At 49.7% G+C, this 20,043-nt stretch overlaps 1 protein-coding gene across 1 annotated transcript in view; it reads left to right on the plus strand.

The window, feature by feature from the left end:
* Positions 1 to 20,043, plus strand: part of DIP2C (disco interacting protein 2 homolog C) — a 341,516-nt gene that overhangs the window by 254,844 nt on the left and 66,629 nt on the right. The window contains exons 11-20 of the mRNA XM_074324849.1: positions 3,916 to 4,018; positions 5,869 to 5,933; positions 7,376 to 7,469; positions 7,577 to 7,696; positions 9,116 to 9,230; positions 14,738 to 14,877; positions 15,913 to 16,049; positions 17,175 to 17,383; positions 18,263 to 18,377; positions 18,776 to 18,977. Coding sequence (XP_074180950.1) covers positions 3,916 to 4,018; positions 5,869 to 5,933; positions 7,376 to 7,469; positions 7,577 to 7,696; positions 9,116 to 9,230; positions 14,738 to 14,877; positions 15,913 to 16,049; positions 17,175 to 17,383; positions 18,263 to 18,377; positions 18,776 to 18,977 — 1,300 coding nt within the window. The remainder of the gene's footprint in view (positions 1 to 3,915; positions 4,019 to 5,868; positions 5,934 to 7,375; positions 7,470 to 7,576; positions 7,697 to 9,115; positions 9,231 to 14,737; positions 14,878 to 15,912; positions 16,050 to 17,174; positions 17,384 to 18,262; positions 18,378 to 18,775; positions 18,978 to 20,043) is intronic.

Below are 20,043 nucleotides of genomic sequence, written 5' to 3' on the forward strand. Positions count from 1 at the left end.
ACCAACCCTCCATCCCTCCCCCACCGCTGTGCAGTTCAAATTTCACATGTAACTTGACTCCTTGAAAACTCAAGTTGTCCCTTGATGGCTTCTAGGACCCCAGATCCACAGATGCTCAGGTCCCCTAGGTAATGTGGGGTAGATCAGTACACACAGTCAGCATTCGGATGTGCGGATCCCAGTCCCCAAACCGCAAATCAGAAACAATAGGGGTATCTATTGAACAAAATCCACTGGTGTGGACCTGCGTGGTTCAGGGTCACCTGCAGTGTGAAAAGAAGCAAAGCACCGTCCTGCTCACTGGCACACGTTCCTCCATGCACATCACTGGCTTGCTTGTCCACACTCCAGAGCCGCAGTAGCTGTGGGAGGATAGACGGACACCTACTGGCGTGGATGCCGATGGTCACCCAAGATAGTGTGATATCATCCCAGAGACGGAGCTGATGGTCATGGTGGGGGGATCCCCTCTGTCACTCAGGCTCTGTGACCTCAGAACATGACCCTGGTTGTAAGAACCCCTGGCTCGGCTGCGTGGAGAATGGGGCCATGGCCGTGATGCCTGGGACTGCTGCTGTCCACCAGCTCTGTGCCCAGCACACCGGATGCTGCTTAAGGGCCCTAACGGTTCAGCCCTGTGTACACGTAGCCTCCATTCTGATTCCTGGGGTGATTCCTGGGGTGACAGGATGCGCCCCCTTCCTGGGAAGAGTTCACAGCAGAAGTCGAGGTCCTTGTGTTGTTTGGCCAGGATGCCAGGAGGAGGGAGAGGACATCCGCAGCCTGTGCCACGACAGGCCCTGTGCAGTCACAGCACAGTGGGAAAGCTCTGTACGGGTGGCCGAGCGGGTCTGTTAAGGCCAGCACATCTGTCAGCCGTAGAAACTAGGCTGAGCCAGAACTTCCCCTCGTGGACATAGGCTCTGCCACAGGCATGTGTTTGTGACAGGAGGAGGGGCAATTTGTGACTTCTAAGTATGACAGAACCAGAGTCAAGACGGCCCTTGGTCCACAGGAGACCCGGCCAGGGCCTGGCCTGTCAGCACTTGCTTCTGTGCCACTGGATGCGCAGGCTCAGGTCTGTCCTGCGAGAGGCTCACTCTCCCAACTGATGGCAGATCGCCCTTGTTAGAATTCTAGCACACCACCCGCCTGTTTGCTAGAGTAAAGGTTTTGAAATATCCCTTTAAAATGAAATCTCTCTGGAACAAGTACCATCGACATCTTGTCACGATTTTACAACCTCCTGTGACCAGTTGCGGAACCCCCCTCTCGGGAAATGCAAGGCAGCGAGGGGACCGGGGACCGGGGACCAGGTGTGGGGAACGGAAACAGCACAGCCAGGGCCACAGTCACCTGCCAAAGTGCCTGTGTGTGAAAGGCTGCACCCACATGTGGGATTCATTTTAAAATACTGAGGTCTGCGTGTGCATGTGCATGTATGTGCACACACATGTGCGGTGAGACCAGATTTGCCAGACATTGATAGTTGTTGAAGCTAGGTGATGGTGCGTGAGATTTCTTTTTCCTTTTCTTTACATGTGTGCTTGGGTATTTCCATTATAAGTAAAAAGCTAGAAGTTAATTGGCAAAATACTTATCTGTACAAAGGACTAGCTCGTCTTGGTATTGATAAGCAGTGTCTTGTGTCCATGTTCTTTGATCCTCCATGCTCCACGACCATAATATACCATAAGCCCGTCAATCTGCAGTGTTCTTATGTTCGCTCTGCAGACGAGTTTATCTGAGCCTGTGTTGCCCTCTGGTCTCTGTTATTGTCTTACCCTTCCTGAGAGCCAGCCACCCGTCAGTCGGGATTTAAGTGGCAAAGGAAAGGATTGGGTAAACATCACTGGTTGTGAGGCTGCAAATAAAAAATGAGTTCACGGGAGAGACTTTGCATGAACTTGCCTCACGCTTGTTGGTGCGAGAATCCTTTTCACAGATGTGATTAATGCTTTCTGATGGGAAGCCAGGACGGGCATGGGGGAGATGAAGGTCAAGTTGTGTGTCCATGTGGCCTGTCCTGCTGCAGGACGTATTTGTCAGGGTGGCCATGGTGAGGTGTGGCTCCCCAGGAAGTGACACAGTCAACTCTACATACTGGGGAAAGACGGAAAGCAAAGGGAAGGTGTAAGCTCAGTGTGGTCCATTGTTCCTGATGCCTGAAAAGAGCCATCAGCGAGATTCTGTGATGGGAGTTGACCAGCTGCCATCAGGAAACGGGCCCCAGGCAGGTAGCATGCATGCAGGGAGGGCAGTGTCACCACGTTCTTCCTGAAACGAGGCGGCTGCCCCTGATGGAGCGCCATGTGGATGGATATGCAGGGCACGTCCAATGTCTAGTCGTCCTCGTCCCAGGGTCCGTGGAGGACGTGTTGAGTATCTCTATGTGCAGGCTCTGCTCCAGGCTCTGGGTTCAAGCGTGAGTTTGTTTTGGGGTCTCAGTGCCTGATGGGGATGCAGAGCTTGCCCTGTGAGCCAGTGAGTGTGGTGGGCAGAGCTAATGCTGCAGTCAACGTTTGACTGGAACTCCAAGTAGGAATTGCCCGGATGGCAAGGACATGAAGGCCCTTGCAGCCAAGGGATGGGCAGATGTGCAGTCCGAATTCCAGTGAGCTGTTCCCAGTCTCTTCCCTCCCACGCAGTCCCTCTGCATGTTGGGTGTCTTTATCATTGCAGTGTCATCATTTTGGACATCAGGTCATGAGCTGGTATCAGAGGGCAGGGTTTAGGGACGAAAGTCCCTCACCCTAGTCAGCGTGCGCCCTCAGAGAGCCGGGCAGGCACTGGGCACTCTGGCAAAGTCGCGCCCACAAGAGACGCCTTCCCACTGCAGAACCTGACGTCAGATGCCATCCCCGCTGCGTGATTAGTGTTGGTGATGTGATATCCACTCTCACATTGAAGTGAGTGATACTAGGTCGATGCAAAAGTAATTGTGGTTTAAAAGGTTCAAAATAATTGCAAAAAAAGCAATTACTTTTGCACCAACATAATAACTCTGTTTGCAAAAGCATTGCTTGAAGGAAGAGTACCTCAACAGCACCAAATGTGGCCCTGTCTGTGGGTGCCTGACCTCTGCCCCCTGGGGCTGCGCAGGGCGTCTGGTTGTCTGTGCACAGCCTCATGTAGAGAGACGAGGTCCTCTGGGGGTTAAATCTGCAGTAAGAAAAGAAAAGGAGGCATTGGTCCCCTGAAAGATGACACTTTTAAGATGTGAATGCTGCTGATTTAACCTGGGTGCAGTCACCATGTCACCTCACCCTTTTTCTGGCAAGGTGACACCAGGTGTCTGGCCTCCCAGCGGGTTTAGGCACAGCTAGTGGGGATGGTGGGAGGTGACAGGGTCACTGCAGACATGACACTTCTAGCACGCCAGCTCCTTCACAGTATGCATCACAGCCCGTGTGGCTGGTGGGGGTAAAGAAAGCCAACTGACGTGCCATGCTGCCATCCCTCTTCCCGTGGGGCAACTGACAACACTCACAGGGCTGGCAGTTCCAGGGGCTACCGCAGCCTCAGCATCTGGTCGTTTGGAGGATTTCAGTACTCAGTGTCACAAGAGTCAGTGTCATGCAGAGGTGGTCTGTCTGACATGTGTCCTTATTTAGTGAGATGCAGTGTGCTCAGGTGAGGAGCTGTGAGCAGATCTCCACTTCTCCAACCGAGAGTGGGTACCTGGCCCCACGCCAGACGAGGTGGAACAGCACCGCCCTCTGTGGAGTGTTTGGATCTGGCCTCCATGATCACTCAGACGAAGATGCCCTTGTGGGCTGTCCGTCCTCCACAGTCATTACATCCTGTCTCCATCCACAGAGTTGTGGGTTTTCATGCCATGTGCTGGGCACTCATGTGTGGCCCCTGGTTTGTCCTCTCAGTGGTACTTGTCCACACCTTGTCCTGTCGTTTCAGTATAAGACGTGCAAGGATGGAAGTGTCCTTGGGGTGACGGTGACAAGGATCGCGCTGCTGACCCACTGCCAGGCCCTCACGCAGGCGTGTGGCTACACAGAAGGTATGGGCAGGACCCATTGCCAGCCCCGCCTGTGACATGCATGGTGACCTGCTGATGACTGTGAGGGGTGTGTTGGCTTGATGCCCAGCCAGCTGAAGGTTCAGTTGGACTGTTCAGTGTCCCAGTTACTCCGGCCACTGTGACAAACACCACAGACTAGGGGCTAGAAACAGTATTTCTCCCAGTTCTGGAGGCTGGGAGGCTGGCATGAGGTGCCTTCAGGGCTGGTGGCTGGTGGTGAGCCATCTTCCTGGCTCGTGGGCGGCACCTGCCCGCCGAGTCCTCACATGTGTGGGGCGATGAGGACAGACCCTGCCCCATGGACTTGTGTAACCTCAGTCACCTCCTTAGAGGTCCTATCTCCAAATTCCACCACATCAGGGAGCAGGGCGTCAACCTGTGCCCTGGGGAGCCTGCCTCAGGCACAAACAGGTAGTTGGTACCTGCACGTTCACCTCTGGACGCACTTCAGAATCTCCTTGGCAGCAGCAAAACATGCCCACACTTGGGCCCACCTACCTGCGGAGTCCAAGCCTCTGATAGTGGGATCCACCTTGGGAACAATGGGTTTTCATGTTGTACTTTCTTCCCCTGAACGGGATAGTCATGGAGGCAGAAGTGGTGTGAGCAGCGCTGCCAGGGCTCCCTGGCTGGGCGCTGTGACCAGCCCTGCGTGGGGATGACAGGCTCACAACGGGCTGGTACCCTAGGAAGTTGGTGTCACCGGTCACTCCACTGTAGGATGAAATGCTTTTCCTCTGTTATCCTCCCTCTCTCTCTCCCATCCTCTGGTAGTCTCACTTTTTAAAACAATTCACTGTCGTGAGGCGTTCAGTCCCTGGACCCATTTCCCAGACATTTTCACACATGAGACACATTGCCTCTAATTGTTACCACCGTACTTACCGTTGTTTTCAGTTTAATTTCTTACAATCTCATGATCCGTTCCCTTGCCCTAAATTTTTGAAGTCTAAGGTTGTCATTCCGATGGGGGTCGGAGAAGGAAAATATACATACATACATACAAATATATAGTATACATTTGTTCCTTATTTCTCAACTGAAACACTGTATAAAGTGCAATGTAGGCTGTTTCCTTGGAGCATGTTTATTTTGGAAGCCCCTGTGCAGGTTCCTCTGTGAAAGGCTATCCTTTGGGAATATCGCTGGAATGAACAAGTAGAAATGTAAGACGAAGCATTGGCAAACGCGTGGGCTCAGCGACAAGCAGTGTGGGGCAGATGTGTGGGCAGCCAGGCCACCTGCCCAGGCCAGATGACAAATAGGACATCAGAGGCATGGTTCATGGTGTCGCTGGCAGCAACTCCCACATCCCATCATTGTAGTTGTCTTCCGCCACATACTTTTAGCTCCCTTTATTGCCCCCAGCTTTCAGGAGCCTCCCTCATGACCCTTGAATGCGCTGTGTCCTGTGCTGGCAAAGCTCTGCCTCCAGGGCTTCGGTGACGCAGCAGACAATATTTGCTGGAAGTTGCCTCGTGCTCCCCATTTCCTGGGAGGACATGTGATGGAAATGAAAAGAATCTTTAAAAAAGAAAAAAGGCAGGAGGGGGAAATAAACACATGAAAAGCAGGATAAGGAGCTTTAAGTAATGGTGTGACCGTCACTGCTCTTGACGTGCGTGTTAGAATTTTCACCCAGAACACATTCCAGGCAGCCAGCACTTTTAAATGGGTTTGGAGGCTGCAGAATTTCTACAAAGATACAGGGAAATGATGTTTTTCCAAGACGTGTCATGACCCCTAATGTGATGCCGGGTTTTCTTTGCCCTTTGTCCTGTGCCTGACTTTCATAAGTAAAACTCTCTTTACTGTTTTTGTTTGTACAGCCGAAACAATTGTGAACGTGCTGGATTTCAAGAAAGACGTTGGGCTCTGGCATGGGATCCTAACAGTAAGTGTGACGCCCCTGGCCCTGCTGCGTCCTGCTTACATGGGAGGTGCTTGTGTCAGAGTCAGAATTAGGATCTGTGTCCTTAGCGGCTCGGGTGAGCCCCTGCCTGCCACGTTATAAAGACAAGCCGTCATCGCCCGAAGTCTGGAGTTGTCAGCTAACATAACTTCCGTGGGTCTCACAGCCTCTTGCCCGAGTCACTGAACCTCGTCCTGAGGCCACAGCTGTGAGGGCAGCCACCTCAGGCCGGGAGCTCAGCGCTTCCCCCACTCCTGCACTTCCGGGCCCACGGTGCTGCTCCCAGTGCCTCTTGTTTGGGTCAGTGTCCCACATGTCTGCCTTGGCTACGACATTCTTGTTCCTTCTGTCTCTATGAGTCAGTGTTTATGAATACTTAGGGAGCCTCCTGTCTCATTCTGCTTCTGGGGCAAGGCCCTGATCTCCCCCCTTGAAAATTCAGCACGCGTTGTAGGAAATGCATGACTCGTTGTGGTTGGTGCCATTTGGTAAATGACAGCTCAAAGCTGTAGGCACATTTAACAGAGAAATACCTCGTTATTTAAGTATGTTTACTACTTAGAAATGCAGCATAATTGCTTCGACTTTCCTTGTGTTTTCACTTGCGCAGTTTTGTTTTTAAGTTTCTTATGCTGAAACTTTATACATTCTTTTCAGTAGAAAAATCTAGTTGTTCTTGCATGATTGATAGGAACATAAATACAAAAAGTGGGATCTGTTGTTTCTTGACAAATCAGAATTTATTAGAACACGAGCATGTAAGCATCACGTAGACCATAGGCTTGCAGTGGCCGCCCAGCAGCCTCTTTCTGTGATCTACGCGACTCATTCCTACCCTCGGGACATTTGTGGGTGACAGCACACAGGCACGACTCCGCGTGCCCACTCACACCGCCATGATGTGGTAGCGGGAGAAGCAGGGGGCAGAGAGCCCAGCTGAGGGCAATGGAGACAGACCCCCCTCCGCCGAGGGCGATGGAGACAGACCCCCCCCTGAGGGCGATGGAGACAGACCTCCCGCTGAGAGCGATGGAGACAGACCTCCCGCTGAGGGCGATGGGGACCTCCCACCGCTCTGTGACATCTCAGTGGAACATCTGATGAAGGAAATTTTGTTTTCAAATTAAGCACTAGAAAGAATCAGCTTCCAGACTATGGATGATGATCACTTGACTGAAGGTTTTATAGAACAGGATTTGCACTTGGATTCCTTAACTGTGTCAGGAACCACAGGAGTGAGAGGACTAGATAGCCTTTAAGACTGTATTCCCGATCATTCCAAAATGCACTGGAATCAGCTCGCACCAAGCACCCCGGCAGTGGGATAAGCCCTTCCCCCCCCACCCCCATCATGTCCCCACGTAGTCTGGTTCGGGTGGGGAGGCCCTGTGCTGTGTCACCTCCAGGTGTGTCCTTGTTTTCAGAGTGTCATGAACATGATGCACGTGATCAGCATCCCGTACTCGCTGATGAAGGTGAACCCACTGTCCTGGATTCAGAAGGTCTGCCAGTACAAAGGTGCGTCCTCAGTGTGGCCTCCGTGTCCCCACCATCACAAGCCCCTCTTTTAATATTGTACGCCTGGCGGTATACAAGTTAACCCCCTCCCCCTCCTGCTCCCTCAGCAAAAGTGGCCTGTGTCAAGTCCAGGGACATGCACTGGGCGTTGGTGGCACACAGGGATCAACGAGACATCAACCTGTCCTCTCTGCGGATGCTGATCGTGGCTGACGGTGCAAACCCTTGTAAGTGATGTCTCCTGCTCAGGTGGAGGCGGGCCGGCTGTGGGTTCACTCTTCACACTCTGGTCTTCCTTTTCCTAGTCTTGACCTTAGTTAACAAGTTGTAAGATAACAGCCAAACAGAATTATGGGCCAGAGGCTCCTTGCGTGACGGGAGTATGGGGCCAGTAGACACGGCCCAGGGCTAAGTCCTGGCTCCCTACCTCCTACTTCTGTAGAGAACATCACTTACTTATCTAATCCTTTTCTTTCTTTAGCTGCAAATGGTACCTAAATCATACGATTTTTATGAGGATTAGATGAAGTAATTCCTGTGTGCAGTTCCTTGGGATGTGATTTATTATTTTATGGTCCATAGTAGCTTGATTGATCAGGAAATTCACTTGTCATTTTCAATGGAATTTCATTATCAAACCCTATAGCAGAAACCACCCAGGTCAAGTTAATTAGTTTCACAGATACCTTTACTATACTTGAGAAATAGTTCATCAGTTGAAACAGAATGCCAGCTAGCTTTTTTTTAAATCAGAAAAATGTATAAGCCAGAAACAAAGGAGATGAATGAAAGTGAATGGAATGAAAAAATGTTGGTTTCTTGCCACATGTGTGAACTGTGCAATGTACATATTTGTAAGTTAAAACTGCATATACCGTGTTTCTCTGAAAATGAGACGTAGCCGGACAATCAGCTCTAATACGTCTTTTGGAGCAAAAATTAATATAAGACCCGGTCTTATATTATTATAAGACCGGGTCTTATATTATACCAGATCTTATATTATAGTAAAATAAGATTGGGTCTTACATTAACTTTTGCTCCAAAAGATGCATTAGAGCTGTTGGTCCAGCGAGGTCTTATTTTGGGGGAAACACAGTACTTTGTTAAAGGACATCTGATATGCAAAAGTGGACTTTCAAACAGATAATTTGTTACTGTTATTCTTATATATGATCTTCCACTTAAAAAATGACTCCGTGAATCGTGAGCTACTTTAACGCACAGTTGGTTTTACCTGTAACTACAGAGTGACATGTCATATGCAGCCCAGTAAAGTCGTATCAGGAAACTGACAGCTGACAGGTCCCTAGACAAGTCCCTATAATCATACCTGGATCTTGTCATTGAAGTCAGTACAGTTTCCTTCATTGAGTTGAGGTTAGATTTATCACCTTTTAGAACATGCGTATTGAAAAATGGTAGACATGTCTCAGAAACGTTATTCAAGTTCATCAGCCAGCAGATACGTTTCAATGAAGCACAGAAGTGTATTTTGTAAGCTCTTAAGTTCTAGGTTAGAGGTTGTCACCTTTCGTGGGAACACAGAGGACCCACTGTACTAAGTGAAGTGTAGCCATGCTACCTTTTCTCCATGGGGTATTTTAATCCGAGTCTGATAACCATCCCTTCTTCTGTCACTCCAGGGTCTATCTCTTCCTGCGACGCGTTTCTCAATGTGTTCCAAAGTAAAGGGCTGCGCCAAGAGGTCATCTGTCCCTGTGCCAGCTCGCCAGAGGCGCTGACAGTGGCCATCCGGAGGTACTTCCCCATGATTGCCGAGGACAGCCTGGGAGTGGTCATGGTTCAGTACTGGAGGGCCGCTGTCCTAGCTGTTAACCTCAGTGAGGGATCGAGAGCAGGACCTGCCTTTCCCAGGTGCTGGCATGGCATCTTTCCAAGTCTGGGCTCACCAGCTGGGGACACCCCTCACTGGCATGTGGCTGATCCCCGCCTGAGGGGAAGCGACGGGGGACATTGGATGTCCTCTCCTGCAGGTTACTCACTGTCTCCTCTGCTCGTGTCAGGCTCAGGTCGAGTTTGGGGGGCTAGCCAGTGTTGGGTGAAGCGGGATTTTTGTTGCCTGTGCCCTTTGACCTGACGTGTGGACTCCAAGTCTCCTCCATATTTGCTCTCTGTGGGTCGGTGGCGCGTGTGGCACTTGGCACTCCTGAGCCACTCACTTAGTACCCAGGGTCAAAGGTCAGCAGCAGTGCCGCTCTCTCAGAGCAGGGTCAGGGAGTGGACAGGGATGCAGGCAGGCTTGTCCTGGATCAGAGCTGCCAGGAAGGCCCTGATTGTCATCAGCCTTGTTTGTCCACACTAATGAGAAGGCGTCTGCATCTCCTGGGTATTTGCAGCTTGCACCATGACCTAATTCAGCATCCTTGGGTCCCGTCTCTAATTAGGTTTTAGTGCATCACACAGGTATGCTGCATTGTAGGACAGGCTGACAGCTTTCAGGACGCAAAGCATGTGAGTTCTGCTCTTGATGACCAAAAGGTTTGGTTTCCAAAATATTCACTGGAAGAACAGCCTTAAAAGAGAAACCTGATGCTTTTAGGTGTTTGTTAACGTAAAATTAACTAGAGTGCTTGACAGGCTGAGAAACGTAAGATCTTTAAAGGATGAGAAGTAACTTTTCATTTCGATTGAGTTGGAAATTGAATCTCTATCATAATTTAAATTGATGAGGAAACATGGCACCACTAAGCAGATGCCAATCCTCCTTTTATAAAGGCTGGTGGCACTGTCGCCTAACAACAGGCATCTCATCACAAACGGTTTCCTGACAGTTAAGTGTGACTTTGGCTAGCAGTGCACTTCAGGCCCACGTCCTGAACCCTTCAGACCCTCTTTACACCTTAAAGCATGTGCCCTCCTAATCTCACTGTGCGTCCTGGCAAGTCCCTGCCCTCCAGGGCCTCAGCTTCCCGCCCCTCCCCCCAAAACCATGGGGGATTGGACTCAGTAATCTCTCCATTCCTTTCACCTCACCCGTGAATTTTAAGATTCTGCGGTTCTGTGACACAGCACCATGGACACAGGTAACTCACATCCCTTGTTTCCCTGAAAATAATGTCTAGCTGGACCATCAGCTATAATGCGTTTTTTTAGAGCAAAAATTATTATAAGTCTCGGTATTATATTATATTATATTATATTATATTATATTATATTATATTATATTATATTATATTATATTATATTATATTATATTATATTATATTATATATATTATATTATATTATATTATATTATATTATATTATATTATATTATATTATATTATATTATATTATATTATATTATATTATATTATATTATATTATATTATATTATATATTATATTATATTATATTATATTATATTATATTATATTATATTATATTATATTATATTATATTATATTATATTATATTATATTATATTATATTATATTATATTATATTATATTATATTATATTATTATATTATATTATATTATATTATATTATATTATATTATATTATATTATATTATATTATATTATATTATATTATATTATATTATATTATATTATATTATATTATATTATATTATATTATATTATATTATATTATATTATATTATATTATATTATATTATATTATATTATATTATATTATATTATATTATATTATATTATATTATATTATATTATATTATATTATATTATATTATATTATATCATATTATATTATATTATATTATATTATATTTTATATTATATTATATATTATATTATATATTATATTTTATATTATATTATATTATATTATATTATATTATATTATATTATATTATATTATATTATATTATATTATATTATATTATATTATATTATATTATATTATATTATATTATATTATATTATATTATATATTATATTATATTATATTATATTATATTATATTATATTATATTATATTATATTATATTATATTATATTATATTATATTATATTATATTATATTATATTATATTATATTATATTATATTATATTATATTATATTATATTATATTATATTATATTATATTATATTATATTATATTATATTATATTATATTATATTAAAGACCGGGTCTTATATTAATTTTTGCTCCAAAAGACGCATTAGAGCTGACTGTCCGGCTAGGTCTTACTTTTGGGGAAACCGGGTAGGTGCTGACAGGCCACTGAGCTGACCGCCTGGATCCGCCCCTCCTCACGGGCCTCCTGCCCAGCTCACAGGTGCCGTGATGACAGGCTAGTCACTGTGCTGGAGCGCTGACGCAGCATCCTGCAGGTGACCCCTCAGCGTGTTGTCCACTGACCGACAGCACGTAGTGGGGTGCAAGGTGCTGTAGGTCCTAGGGGACACTTAGACTTTATTGAAGTTTATGAAAGTTGTCAGTGTGCATTTTGGTTCTTCTGTTCCCTTTCTAAGTATGTATCTGCAGGAAATATGTCCGACTGTATAAAATTAAATAGAATAAAATATGTGCGTGCATATTCACGTTACTGGATTGCTACCTAACAGCTCAGTTCATTACATGTGCAGTTCACACACAACACACAGTCACACGCACACACACATACTACTCACATAGGAAGATGTGCAAGACGTTTTTGGTGACAAAGCAGTGGCAGAGACCGTCATACTGTGGTCCTGCTCTTTAATGTGAATGCGTTCGCATGTGCACGCATGTCACACGGAAATGCTTTTTAGAGACACTGGGACTTCTGCGGTGGTGTCGGCAGCCTGGGGCGCAGCCCAGGGGCTTTCGCCCTTTGCTGTGCCCTCCGCAGTGTTGGACTTGTGTGTACAAGGGTGTGCTCACATCATTTCTTGTAAAGTCTCATAAAAGGAAACTTCTTGAACTAGTACATGCTCCGTCTCTAGGGCAGAGGCCAGGAAAGTGTTGGGAAGGGGCATGGCTGGTGCCTGGGTCTGCATCCCACCAAGCCCTCCACTCACCCGGCCAGCTAGGATAGCGTTTCTGTTTACAGACAGGCTGGGACACAAAAGTGTCAGCTGAGCCAAACTTTGTCATCAGGGAGCTGGTGCTATCAGCCGGCAGGTCCCACAGAAAAGTCGGGAGGCAAGGCTGAGTCTGGGGTCCTCTGTTCTGCCTTTGTGCACATCTGCCAGGAAAAGGGCCCCGGGTCTGAGTTGTCTCTGCACAACAGGGACTCATCACATAGTAACACAGAGTGGGGCATTGAAGTGCCACATGGTTAATGTCACATGGTTAATGTCACTGGTGGGCGTTGTAACTGAGAAGACTCAAGTCTTCTGTAACCATCACTTTATTCACGTCACTGAAAATGTCCTATAACAAGTGCAGTTTTAATTTAGGGTGTTTGCTTATCACCCGTAGGAGTCTTGCTGCTTGTTCTTTATCAACGTGGGAAGCGGGCCACGTGACTGAGGCGGCAGGCTGCACGCTGTTGCATCTTAACAGAACCTGTCCATCCGGCTTGCCGCTCACCACATGTTGGGCTGTGCCTTGGCTCAGGCTGTATTTTGCTTTCATGTGGCTTTTTAACACAGCATGTGTTTCCTGCGGCTCTCATGACAAAGTGCCTCAAACTGGGTGCCTTTAAATAGCAGAAACCTGTCCCCTCCCAGTCCCATGTCTGGAACTCTGGAATGCAGGGGCTCCGGGGACCTGGTTCCAGGCCTCTCCATCGTCCGCTGGTTCCGGCAGCTCTTCCTGTGCCTCAGCGAATAGGCACGTCACCCTACTCTCTGCTTGTCATCACACAGCCTATCTCACCCCCGTCTGTTTCTTTTTTCTCTCCGTTTAAGGACACTGGTCATTGGATTAGGGGCTCATCACCCTACTCCAATGTGACCCCATCTTATCTAATTATACCTATAAAGCACCTGTTTCCCAGTAAGTTCCCATTCAAAGCTTGGGGGTAGGACTTGGATGGACATGCCTTTTTGGGGACACAGTTCAACCCACGACAGATACTAAGGCTTCCAAATTCTGACTGTCACCTGGATCTTTGCTGGGGACAGCCTCAGGTGAGGGTCCGGCATCAGGGCTCCTCACTGGCATTTCCAGTCTCTGATGTTGTGGTCTTTTGGTTCCAGTGTTTGAGCTCGTCATCTCCGGTGGTTTCACGTGCGTCATACTATTTGGGCAGACTTTTCTATCCAGTTGGCTCTGCCCTTTTAGATTCCTACAAATAATTCTATTTCCAGACTCTTTTGCTTCTTTTTTATTTATTTTTCGAGTTATAATTGATATATAACATATATTTCTTTTTAAAACACACCAGTTGCTTGATTGAAACGAGAGCTCACTTTACAAATTTTAGCTTTCACGTTTCTCCAATTACGCTTTTAGGTTTGTTATAGACCTTCCTGATATTTTGTATATGGAACATTACAGGCATGGAGGTGCTGCTGCCCTAAACTGTGTTGTCACTCAGTTCACAGGGATGAATCCGTGACCCTGGAAACGTTTTCTTTGTTCACTGATTCAGTCGACAGACATGTATCGCTTGGCACTGCTGCACGGGAGGGAACAAGTTGATTTGAGGAACCTGGCTGCCCTTAGGAGGTTCAGACTCTGATGGAGGCAGTCAGGTGACACCAGCTGTGGAGACAGAGGGGCAGCGCTGTTTTTATGGGGTGACGAGCAAGTGCCCCTTTGAGCCTTCCTGGAGGAGTGAGGGGGACTCAGATGGATGTCTGTGGGAAGAACCCAGGTGGGGGTTGGGAGGACAGGCCTGACTGTGGCTACAGTGACAGTGCTGCATCCAAACCCCGCAGCCCATGACCATAAAGCAAGTGATCGCATGTGTTTTGTTGGGCAGTGTCCCTAAGGACCTGGAGTCCGGACGGCGTAGTGTCCACCTCACTTCACAGTCAGTGTCCCTCTGGACGTGAAGCTGGACAAACTGAATTTCTGCCATTTCCAGTCCGTGCCATCGTCTGTGTTCTTGGGATCATTCCTCTCCCTTTCTCACCATTTTCAAAACGAAAATGTAGCCTCGCAGAGAGAGGGCGTGGTGACAGCCATCTGTGGGCTCATGTGGGGATGGGTGCCAGGAATGCTGCAGTGTCTTCTCTCATCAAAGGTGCTTTTACAGACACCGGAAGCCCAGAGGTAGGCTAGGACTGAGAAGGCGGGGCCCCTGGCGTAGGCACACGACTGTGAGCTCGCAGGAGCCTTGCGGGGCCAAGAGGCGCTGCCTCCGTCACCATGGCTCATCGCTGCCATGTGTTCATGGTTCATCGCTGCTCTTACAGGCCTACGGATGACAGCAACCAGCCCCCGGGCCGCGGCATCCTGTCCATGCACGGGCTCACCTACGGGGTCATCCGTGTGGACTCGGAGGAAAAGCTGTCGGTGCTGACTGTTCAGGACGTCGGCCTCGTGATGCCTGGAGGTGAGTGGGGGCCGGGGGCCCCGGGCCCCGACCAGTGCTGGCCCACTTATCAGTGCTCCCCTAAGGGCACCACAGCCTCGGGTGGGAGCTCTGGGCATGCTGCTTAGCTCCAGCCTCCCCAGCCCGCTAAGCTTCGCGGGTTTGCAGTAATGCTGCTCCTCCTGATAACAGAAAGCCCAGTGTTCCAGAGGCTGAGGGGGAGGCACTGGGGGCGGGGTCCCCTCACCTGGGTCCCCTTCTCATGGGATCCCTTCCCACAGGGACCCCTTGCATGGGGTCCCTTCCCCCTGGATCTCCTTCCTGTGGGGCCCTCTCCCCTGTGTCCCCTTCCCACAGGGACCACTTCCCATGGGGTCTCCCTCTCATTGTGTGCCATGCCCATGGGGACCCCCTACCTCTGGGTCCCCTTCCCGTGGGGACTCCCCTCCCCCTGGGTCCCCTTCCCACAGGGACCACTTACCATGGTGTCTCCCTCCCCCTGGGTGCCCTGCCCGTGGGGGCCCCCTCCCCCTGCGTTCCCTTTTCCCAGGGTCCCCCTCCCCATAGGTCCCCATCTCCCTGGGTCCCCTTCCTGTGGGGTGCCCTCCCCTAGGTCCCCTTCCCACAGGGACCACTTCCCATGGGGGTCTCCCTCCCTGAGTGCCCTTCCTGTGGGGGCTCCCTCCCCCTGGGTCCCCATCCCCCAGGGTCACCCTCCCCCCGTTTGCCCTTCCTGTGGGGCCCCCTCCCCACATTTTGCTGATGGCATGGCTGTGGCTGATGACTTTTAGGTTTACTCTGAGTGTCATCCTCGTGTCTAAGGAGCAGAAAGTGCTACTCCTCTTAAATGGAATTTGCACATTAAAATTAAAGCAGATGGAATTATCCACTGATATCACAGCCATGACACCTGACATTTGCTACAACATGGAAAGTTGTGGCTCCCTTGAGGGACAATGGCTGCCCGGCTCGCTGTCTCCCTGTCACACTGGTTTTCTCCCATGTCGTTTCTGTTCGTGTGCGTTTCCTCCATATAATTTGTGCCCCCACGCTCAGCCATCACATGCTCTGTGAAACCGGACGGGGTCCCACAGCTGTGCAGAACGGACGAGATCGGGGAGCTGTGCGTGTGTGCCGTGGCCACGGGGACATCCTACTACGGTCTGTCGGGCATGACCAAGAACACCTTCGAGGTAGGTCAGGCTGAGCATCATCATCAGGGGTTGGTGTGAAAGAGGAGGGGGTAATTTCTCAGTAAAACATTTTCATAGCTGTTCCAGTGGTTGCACTTTCTCCTGCCGTTTTTTTTTTTTTTTTTTTTTTTTAGTTTTCAGTAAATTTGTGCTATCGGCATGGTTTTCACCTCGTAACCAGTGTCTAGAAAGGGCATGCACAGTTGCTAAGCAACGGGCCTTTCCAGCTTATTGGTGCTCCACCTTCGCCTATCTGGTCCGAGCGCCAGAAGGCGGGGTGGGAAGAGGAAGTGCACACGTGGCACAGCCTTGCTTGGGGGGGCAAGGGGGGCATCCCCTGCGGCCTCTCAGCCCAGGACACACTTGGCCGGCATGGACAGATGTACACGTAAATGACTCTCCACGGCATGAGCAGGTGTGTGTGCTCTGTGCACTTGTGTGGTGCGTGTGCACACATGACACCTCACATGTATACACGTGTGGCATGAGCACACACATGCACACATACACTGGACTCATGAGTGACAGGTTGAGGGATGTAGTCCGGAGCTCAGCATTCTCAGAGTCTGTCATTGGCTGAGTGATGCTGACCCTGGTTTTTTGAATGTCCACTTTCTCTTGAAGTGGTTTGGGGTCATGTGTCTTAAGGTCTGGAGCTGTGGCTGTTGCGCGTGACTCAGTTTCCTGGGCGTGTAAATGAAGCTCTACCTCCTTTTCTATGCGACCCACCTGCCAGATATGATGGAAGCGGCTGCAGCCTGCATGCCCATGGTTTGCGCCCTTACCTTCTTTTCAGTGTGGTCCCAGTGAGAAAGTGTTATTTTAGTGAACAGTGACCGTGTCACGGCTAAAAGATGTTCAAAGTGCACCTGGTTCTGCACTGGTCACTTTTGTGCTGTGGCCTCAGAGATGGAAGAACCAGTGTTTCCTGGGCTGTTGTGATGGCCTCCGGGCCCCACCTCACGAGGCTCCAGGCCACTGAGTGGAGAAGATCTGGGACAGCAGGCCATCAGGTCTGTGGCGCAGCCAGTGGCCACCTGGACCGGCCTCTGCAGGGGGTTCGGGGAGGAGGCAGCTGGACAGAGGGCGGAGAGAGCTGGGCACTCGCAGCTGCTGCTTCCGCAGGTGTTCCCCGTGACGAGCTCGGGCGCCCCAGTCAGCGAGTACCCCTTCGTGAGGACAGGCCTGCTGGGCTTCGTCGGCCCCGGGGGGCTCGTCTTCGTGGTGGGCAAGATGGACGGGCTCATGGTGGTGAGCGGGCGGCGACACAACGCGGACGACATCGTAGCCACCGCCCTGGCGGTAGAGCCCATGAAGTTCGTCTATCGGGGGAGGTGAGTGTGCCCTTGGGGACAGTGCCCCGCTCCCCGCGCACCACGGTTTTTATAGGAGAAACATGAATTCCTTCCACTGGCCCGACTCGGCTTCCTCGTCTGTGAAGGACGCACCAGGGCACAGTGACCTTTGAGGTTCTACCTAGTTTTTTGAATGTCCAATTTTGTAGAAATTTCCCGAGCACCATAAACATTTTCATTAACTTCCCCTCTAAATTAGGTTAAAATATCCATTTGAAAAACTTATTTTCAATAAATAACTATCCAAAGAGCCAAATACTCACCTTGGTGCAGGTCCTGACAAAAGACCCAAAGATATGAGCTGAGCGACAAAGCTGCGCAGGAAGCTGGCTCCCAGGCCTCCCTGCCTGACTGCATCCCTGGCTTGTCTGGCGCTCCAGGTCATGTAGTCCCTGCCATGGGGCTCACTTTAAGAAAGTCATGAACTGCTTTAGAATCCTTCTTAACGCAGCCCTTCTGTGCAAAGGGGTGCTGGGCACTGAGTCACGGCGGCCCTGTGCTGGGTGACAGGCTGACTAGCAGAAAAGCCTGCTTCCCCAGCAGAAGGGGTCCACTGATTTGGAGAACGTTGCTTCACACATGCAAACCCAGGATATGAATCGAGTGTTGTCTGAACCTCAGCAGCTCTGATGGCCGTAGGACCTCCTGTTGGTGCTCAGAGGTGGGGTGGGGCACTGTCCCCCAGTCTTGCAGCGGTGCCTTCCTTAGCAGGTGTCTGGCAGGAGACGGCCATTCTGAAGTGGTCACCGGCACTGGGCCCTCCACCCTGTGAGCAGGGCCCTAAAGTTCCTTGTTGCAGACTGCTCATCCCCGAGCGCCCCTGGCATGTGCCCACATTGCCGTCCCTCTGTCCCACAGAATAGCCGTGTTCTCGGTCACCGTCCTGCATGACGAGAGGATCGTGATTGTGGCTGAGCAGCGACCAGACTCCACAGAGGAGGACAGCTTCCAGTGGATGAGCCGTGTGCTCCAGGTAGCCCTTCCCCCACCTGGGCCTGTGGCAGCTCCCGCAGCGTCTGTTAGCATGTGGCCGAGCCTTGTCGCCAGGGCATCTGTCCCTCGTCGTCACTGCATTTGACCAGAAATGTACCAACTCTGAAACTCAGATGTGCGGTTAGACCGAGGTCGCGTCAGGGGTTTGCAGACTGTCCTGCCGTCCACGTGGGGGTCGCGAGTTAGGTTTGTTACGATTCCAAGGGCATTTCTTCCCCGACCTCCCGTCCAGGTGTGTGTCCCCAGTCTCTCTGACCCTTGGCATGGCGAGCGTAGCGGCAGCCCCCATGTCCCATGCTGTGGGTGGCCTTGTGTGTCCTGTGTGTCCAGGTCTCTTCTCGACCCCATTCTGACACCACCCCTTTTCATGGCTTCTAGGCTATCGACAGCATTCACCAGGTTGGGGTGTATTGCTTGGCCTTGGTGCCGGCCAACACCCTCCCCAAGACCCCGCTTGGTGGCATCCATCTGTCAGAAACGAAGCAGCTTTTCCTGGAGGGCTCGCTTCACCCCTGCAATGTCCTGATGTGCCCCCACACCTGTGTCACAAACCTGCCTAAACCTCGACAAAAGCAGCCAGGTATGTCCAAGAGCCAGGCATGTTTGCGCAGCCTCAGGTGGGCCTGGAGCCAGTGGAGTTGTCTTCTCCAGGTGTCCCCTCCTGGGGGAGTGGCCGCCTTGCCACAGCAGTTCCTGTGTAGACATCTGTGTGGCCGTCAAAATGCAGCTTACGTGTCGCGGGGTTTGCATTAGGTCTGTTCTTTCATTTCCACCCAGGTTTCCGTAACGGATATTCCTCCCCCACTTCTTTCTCCTCCTACATTTATTCTTTCTCTCAATCCCTGGTTTATATGACTGCTGTTGTGAAATGTAGGCTTGTGCTGATGTGGGCACCCTGACTTCAAGTGGGGGCCTCAGAAACAGTGAGCAGTGCATAGGGTGACATTCGTCGCTTTGTCTCATCTCAGGGCGTGGATGCCCTGGGGGACGCGCTGTCTGGGCACGGCAGTCTCAGGTGTGGAATTGCTAATGGTGTAGGCTCCCTGGGGTTGTCATGACAGCAGGAGATAACGGGAATGTCCCTGTCACTGTCTGCCCAGGTGGCCCAGGTGCAGAGAAGGTCATCAGTATGTGGCAGTGGGATTCACGACAAATGTCTGTGGAGGGGTCATTTGCAAATATGTATGGTCCAGAGCTCCTGGCTCAGCTAACCTGCCAGCTGTTGAGGAACCCAGACGAGAAGCATGGCCCAGGGGCAAGGCCCAGGTGTTTGGCTGTGGGGACGGCCTTCAGCCCAGGGCGGGCCCGGCAAGGGTCACCAGGGAGGTGTAGGACCGCTTTACCCTACAACATGGTAAATAGAGCTTATGGTGACTGATAACTGTAAGGAAAGAATTTTCTTAATGCTATTTGGTCCCACCTGTTCTTGAGATTCTGTGTCTTATTTGATTTTGTGTCTTCAGAAAATATTTTTTTTAACAAATACTAAATGGCAGCTGTGAGGTGCCCGTCAGCTTCCCTAGCTCAGCTGATCTGCGATGTCCCTTAGGCAGGTGACGTTTCCCAGAGACCTCGGTTTCCATAAGTACAATGAGGAGAATGGACTGGATGACTTCTAAGGCCCCCGTAGAATAAAAATTATGACC

This window comes from Rhinolophus sinicus, linkage group LG02, assembly GCF_036562045.2.
Source record: "Rhinolophus sinicus isolate RSC01 linkage group LG02, ASM3656204v1, whole genome shotgun sequence".
NCBI lineage: Eukaryota > Metazoa > Chordata > Mammalia > Chiroptera > Rhinolophidae > Rhinolophus > Rhinolophus sinicus.